The 7,190-nt window shown below is 29.7% G+C and overlaps 1 protein-coding gene across 1 annotated transcript; it reads right to left on the reverse strand.

The window, feature by feature from the left end:
- Window positions 1–3,622: 3,622 nt before the first annotated feature.
- On the reverse strand, window positions 3,623–7,190 carry LOC108487596 (uncharacterized). Its single transcript, XM_017791968.2, has 2 exons — window positions 6,648–7,190; window positions 3,623–4,238 (listed from the first exon to the last, which is right to left on the reverse strand). The coding sequence occupies exons 1-2, from the start codon at window positions 6,915–6,917 to the stop codon at window positions 4,080–4,082; spliced, it is 429 nt and encodes a 142-aa protein (XP_017647457.1). The 5' UTR covers window positions 6,918–7,190; the 3' UTR covers window positions 3,623–4,079.

A 7,190-nucleotide genomic window follows, 5' to 3' on the forward strand; every position in this document is an offset into this window, starting at 1 on the left:
GTCTCTATTATTTTCTTTCTTTAATTTAGTTAAAAAGTAAACCACGACCAAACCAACGGCATGCAAAGTTGTGTGTTTCTTGTGACTCGTGACTTATCTTTTCTACTTACTTTATTTTTTTCTCGGATTTATAATTGAGTCTCGATTAAATTTAAAGCGGAGCTAAATTTATAAAATTATTTGAATTAAAATTATTAAATTGAGAATTAATAATAATATTATTTAAAGAAAGTCATTGAACTGAACAATTGAATTAAATTTTTATTTTTATGAATTAAATTTAATTTTTATAATTTTAGGGAGTTAAAATATAATTTTTAAAAAAATTTAAGAGCTAAAATAATAAATTTATATTTTAGGGGGCCAGGGCCCATGCCAGCCCCCTGGCTTCGCCCCTGATAATGTTTAAAGAAAGCCATTGAACTGAACAATTAGATCGAATTTTTATTTTTATGATTTTTTGTATAATTTATTTAATCAAATGACCATACCAGTGAAACGATAGATTAATTTATTTGACCACTTATCTATTTTTGAAAATTTTACAAATTTGATCCTTAATTAAAAAGTAAAGTTCCTTCATTGTTATTTTTATCTATAAAAGTCAAATTCGAGACTTCGCTTAAAAGACATCAAATTTTTATCATTTCAACAGATCAAAAGTTGATATATTTCTAAATAAGGATAAAACAAATTTAGTTTTATATATTTTTACATTGATCATTGAATATTTTTGTTTAATTTAGTCTTAAAATTTAATAGATTTATCCAATTTAATTCATAAACTTGAATTTAGTTAAAATATGATGACGTATATAACACTATGAGATTGTGTCAAAATTATCATTTGAAAATTTTAAAATTTATAATTTTAAAATTTTCAGATAATAACATGGCACAAACTCAAAATATCATGTCATCAAACCTTAACATCGTCCAAATTCAAATACCAAATTGACTAGTCAAATTTCAATAACAATGTAAAAAAAAATCAAAAACCAAATAAAAAGATTTTCAAATTTTAGAAATTAAATGTTAATTTTAGATTCATGTAAATATTAGTTATTTCCTTTTTTAAGATGGGAAACATTTTTAAAATAAAAAAGAAGAAGTAATCTTTATATAGTAATGGCTAAAATACAAGGAACGGTCAAAGTTAAAAAATAGAATAATGAAAGTTAATTTAAGCGCCGACATACAAAATTAGTAAATTTATTTGTCATCTAACCTTAATTATAGTACCGATTGAGGCTTAGTTCGATTTGTATGAATATTATTATTAATATAATTAGATACAAGTTGAGTATACTTTAAAATATTATCCTCTTATTTATGGGTTATAGAAAAACTATGGTTAATTTTAGATATTAGGTCAAATAGAGGTGGATACAAGTGTGACTAGCAATGACCTCGACCCTCCTAAAATAAAAAATTTATATTTAAGCCTTTAAAATTTTTTATAATTTTAAATTATTAAAGGTAAAATTATACTTTATTCCCCTAACATTATAAAAATTCAATTTAATCCTTTAAAATTATAAATATATAAACTATAAAAATTAAAATTTCATTTAACTCATTTCTAGCTTTCCCGATGTCAAAGAAACAGATATAATCATATCTATAATGAAATTATAAAATAAGTTAATTGTAGTTTATTACTAAATATGTAAAAAAATTCTAACCTTTTTCAGATTCATGATGAATTATGTGCTTTTTTTTTGGTATAAAATGGTTAAAACTAAAAAAAATGAAAAGGAAGCCATGGTCATCATCATCATCATCATCATGTCATTTAATAATATAATATAAAGTTTTTATTTATTTATCTTTTAAGGATGTTGTGATTGATGGACATAATTTGCGCATTTTACGGCTTTTATTTTGCTAAAAAATTATTTTGACTTAATTTGATTTTATTGGGAAAGTATTTATAAATAAAATCCAATACCAACTTGAGTAATTTTATTGTCATTTATAATTAAGAGTAAGAGAAAATGGTATGTAAGTGGTCTTTGTTATGAGCTGTAAATTAAAGTCCATGATAAATGTATACAGATTTTTTTAGAGGTTAACTAATCAAATAAAGCTCATTTAATTAATTTAAATTGGCTTAATTCGTGAAACATATAAGAAAGCTTGACGGTGGTTTAGTAAAACATTCCTTTAAAATTAAAATTACCATAGTTAATGTAAATCCTAAATTATAAAATTGTATAGTGTTTAAAACCAGTTTTACTTTGTTGTTATTCATAATCAAGGGCAAGGAAAATGAGGCTTTCATCTTCCAAAATGGTAAATTTAATGTGAAATTATATGTTAGTATAATTGTAAATTTACAGTTTGACTCGCTAAAAAATTTATAATTCATCTCTAATCTTCTACAATAATTTTTTTTACTTCACCCCTATATGTGACAATAATATTTAACTTAAATTAAGTTTTACTGGTATTAAAAAAATGTTAAATCACTATTTAAGGCATGAAGTTGATAACAACTCTTATATCGGAGCTTAAACTTTATTTTAGTCCAAGTTAGTTCCTGAAATTGATAATTATTTTCATATTAGGGCTTAAATTTTTCTTTGTGCAAATTAGTCTCAAAATTGACAATGATTCTCATACTGAGGCTTACGGTTTTCAAGAAAATCTCATGGACTAATTTAGACAAAAAAATTCGAGTCACAATTTGAGAACAATTACTAAGTTCAGAGTCTAACTTAACCAATACCCTAATATGAAAATAATTGTCAAATTTAAACTTCAAAAAATAGTTTAACCTTAAATTCTTTTTTCAATAATGTGTGATATGTTGAATGATAAATCACAATCTGCTACATATAACATGCATGCGTGCCTGTCACCCTTTTCTTTTAGCTGGATTCCTACTAGCTGCTGCCCCCTCAATGACCGAAAGCGAAAGCTTTAACGGAAACATATATATATATACACACATAACGTTAAAAAAATCTATAATTTGAGTCGAATAAATCAGATAATAATACATGTATTAATCTAACGGTTGGTTTTGACTTTTATTATATATTTGGCTCCAATAGTCCGCTCCTTCTCGTCCCTGGTAGGTCTAGAGTATGGGGTTGTTTTATAAAATTAATCCTTTTACTATTAAATTTATCAATTTAATCCATAATTGCATGTACTGTTAAATAGGAATCTATTAAGGTCAAGTTTTAATAGAATTAGCATTTTAAAAACTTTTATGAATCTCGTGGTCAGGGGTGAAGCCAGAAAATTATCATTTTTAGGAGGGCTAAAATATAATTTTACCTTTACTAAATTAAAATTTTAAAAATTTAAAATGGCTTAAATGAAAAAAAAATCATTTTAAAAGGGCCCTCACTGCTACACCCCTGATTGTGGCCTATCAATTGAGTGTTCATTTACCTCAAGAATAACTTGGGTTCAAAATTTATTTTTATTTAATTTATATTAATTTTAAATTTTTATGATTAAAATAGTAAAAATAACTTAAAAACACCGCATAAAAGTTGTCAAAATAAAAAGTTCAAACCAGGTGATGTATATATGGATATGTATGCATATATATATTGTTCAAAATGTATGTACATATATTCCAAGCCTTCTATTTTGAAGAACAGTGTTCCATTAATGGAGAAACTTGTTATTTGAAGAAATTATAGTTCAAACCAGCATAATTTTTTGCATTTAAAACAAGCTGGTGTAAATATGGAGGTTTAAAAATTAAATACACTGTTTTACAATTAATTTCCATTCCATATGTAACAAGCTGCCCTTTGAAACTTCTTTCCATATTCTCAAAAGAACAATTATATTAATACTACCTCAACTTTTTTTACATTTAATGGTGGAAATTTTTAAGTATTGCCATAGCTAGGCAATCCACCAAAAACTCTCTCTCTATATATACACAATATATATAGATCTTTATGGTCGAGTAGCGGAGAAAAAAGGGCAACTCCGATCCAACTAGACGGTCTCTACTTGTTCATTGAAAACTTCCGGGAGAGTAATTGTGATAGTTGTTCGGTGTAGCATGTGGGAATCAGTTTCTTGAGTTTCTCTGTCAATGACTTGTGTCAATGGTTATGGTAGTCGGGATTGGCCGTTGAATCATGTTGATGCTGCAGTAATGAAGGGCGTTCAGGGGGACAGGGAACTGGAGCTGGGTGAGCGATGAAAGTAGGAATTTCATCACCCGGCATTAATACAGAAACTCCACTGGTGTATACCGTCATCTGCAAAAATGTCAAAGTAGACTACCTTTATAAGAACATTGTATTATCTTGGAAAGTCGAGGACTTGACTTGGTCAACAGTCAAAGCATAGAAAAACAATAATTTCACCGAAATTATTGAAAAAAATGAAGTTATATGCAACAACACCAATAAAAGATTAAGGCTCTGCAAGAGAAAGAAAATGTAACAATGCATGATATCACGTTGAGCAGTTCAGAGATATCAACATATGAGGCTATATCGAGCTAGTTTCTAAAGTTCGAGAAATGGATAAATCCGAAGCCAAAGGTAGAGATTTTTCTTAGCCAAATGAGGGTTAAAAGCAATTGAAGGAAAAGCTATATAAAGCCACCAATTTAGGCCCTACCTAGTTGACATTTCCTAGACAAGCATCCTTTTTTTTTAAAGCATGGACCTTACTGGTACTACCTTACGATCACAAACCAACAACCCACCAAGCTGTTGTAATATTAAACAATCGGACAAAACTCGAACCACCAATCATGCAGATTTGATGTTTTAATTGCCTTGAAAAAAATAACAAAACAATGTGCCAGACAGCATCAAAACATAAAGATTATATGAACATAGAAGTCAACAATCTACTTAGCAATAAGTGAAAACAAAACAACCAATCGATACCGTAAATTCCTACAATTCTTAACGTAGAAGAGAGGGCAGCGCATTATCTCAAATATCAACATATGTATCAACATTACAGGTTTGCATTCAAATTCGAAACTGACAGTTACTTCTAAGTTACTTATCAATAGAATAGAATGCTTTTCCAGGATTGCAATTAAGCCGGACTAATTGATCACATCGACAAGAATGTATCTTGTTTGTTGATATATCCAACAGTATCCTAAAGGATTCGGTCCCGCAAACACAACAAAGCATTAACTTCCAACCCTCAACAAAAAAATCCCAGCTTCCCCAAATAGGTGCTACTCAAAAACATTATCATGTCTCAAGATGCCAGAATATAAGTAAACACAGGTCCTGAACACAAAATCAGGAGTACTGGTTGATCTGATGCGACCTATCACCACCACCAAAACTGTCGCGTTCTGTTTAAAACTTCATCCATTTTCGCTGTAAAAAACTGATCCCTATATGTTAGCATGAGGTACACGTGACAAGCCATATGTCACTAAGTTCACGTCAGCTTTTAACAATACAAATGAATGTAATTTTTAATAAAAATGACCAATTTACTCCTTGATCCAATGTACAGGGATTAATTTGCCCATTTTTCTGAGTAAAGGGGAGCAAAATGCAATCCAACTCCTACTACAAGGGCCTCCATGATACTTTTACTCCTATATTGAACAATTTAGAGGGTTTTGGACTTGAAGTAGGCTAAAGATTTGTTGCATAAAAATGCAGAATTACACTCATAGGATACCCTAAAACAGTGATAATTCATCTAAATTTGCCTTATCACACTTTCCATAATGAAAGTGGATCATACATGATCTTCATTATCAAACGAATCCAAGGGAGCAAATTATCAGAGTGCACAACAAGGTAACCATTTGCTCCCATTCCCATGTATGGCCATGGTAAATTGGTAGGGTCCAAACTCTAAAACATAAACAACCATATCTATTTGTTATATATACTCTTCAAGGGGGCCCAAACCATTCAACTTCAGTGGGACATTTTGCCTAAATATTAATAAATACAATGACAGACAATTGACTGTTCCAGAGAAAAGATCTTTGACTAAAAAAGATGCAAACTTCGCAATTGCATGAAACTTGAAAGGAAGAAAATTTAAGCAACTGAAATGCTTTATATATCATTAGGTAGCAAATTGAAAGAAAAATAAGCCCTCATTAGCAATCTTTAAATGAGGGTCCCCAAGACAAAAAGGAACATACATAAAAGAGAAAGCTTTAACATTGAGCTTAGACAAAGCTTGCAAGGAATGGGGAAAAAATGTCCACAAAAAATCTCTTTTGCCTAAAGAAAAAGCTTATAATGATATTGATAGCCAATTAAGTACACAAAAATGACCACAAATTTTACGGCTAATGCAAAATGTATGATGCAATTGCATGAAACTTGAAAGGAAGAAATTTTAAGCAACAGAGATGTTTTATATGTCATTAGGTACCAAATTGAAAGAAACAAAAAAAAAAAAGAAATGAGGGTCCCCAAAACAAAAAGGAACATACATAAAAGAGAAACTTTTTAACATAGAGCTTAAACAAAGCTTATGATGATATTGGTAGCTAATTAAGTATCTATAACATGCTTAAAACCAGTTTTACTGCTAATTAATAAACCACACCCCAAATAGTCAAAAAAGATGGGGTTTTTTTTTGGATTAAACACATAAATGAATAAACTTTGAACAAAATTAAAGAAAACCCAGAAATGAGAACAAAAAGGGGAACTCACTTTAGGTGATGGGTGACTAAGTTTGCCATTGAAACCAAGCTCAAGGTCACCATGGTTAGGTCCAGCAGTAGTAGAAGAGTTATTAGGTCTAAGGAACCGTTCAAATATAGCCATTACTAAGAACATAGAGATAAGAATAGCAGTAGCAACGAAACCAAAAGACACTGCATTCACTGAGTTATCAAAATGTCTCCATTGTTCTTCTCTTCCAATATTCAATGGTGAACCTACCGGTGGCCAACCATACAAGTAGCTTTCTTCTTTTCCCATTTTTTTACACCAGCTCCAAAAAATAAAAAAAGAGAAAAAAAAAAGGAAGCAAATTTTGGCTCCTTTATTGCTTAACTCTCATAGCTGTGTGTTGATGAGAGAGATAGAGAGAGTGTGTGGGTGGTAAAGGAAGGTTTTTTTTTTTTTGGATGGGTAATGGCAGTACTTGAAAGGCTTTTTCTTTTTACACCATAACCAAAGCTTCTTGGAGTACTTAAACTGGTAAAGATTTTGGGACTTTGCGAGAGAGAAAAATAAAAAAGAGGGAAGCAT

The sequence above is a fragment of the Gossypium arboreum genome, chromosome 10, assembly GCF_025698485.1.
Source record: "Gossypium arboreum isolate Shixiya-1 chromosome 10, ASM2569848v2, whole genome shotgun sequence".
Classification (NCBI taxonomy): Eukaryota; Viridiplantae; Streptophyta; class Magnoliopsida; order Malvales; family Malvaceae; genus Gossypium; species Gossypium arboreum.

What these genes read in the sequence shown, in the direction of transcription:
- LOC108487596 (XM_017791968.2), bottom strand. Translation starts at nt 6,917, where the DNA reads ATGGGAAAAGAAGAAAGCTACTTGTATGGTTGGCCACCGGTAGGTTCA. An exon ending in TTAGTCACCCATCACCTAAA is followed by an intron (nt 4,239 to 6,647) that starts GTGAGTTCCCCT and finishes ACATTTTTGCAG; the next exon opens with ATGACGGTATACACCAGTGG.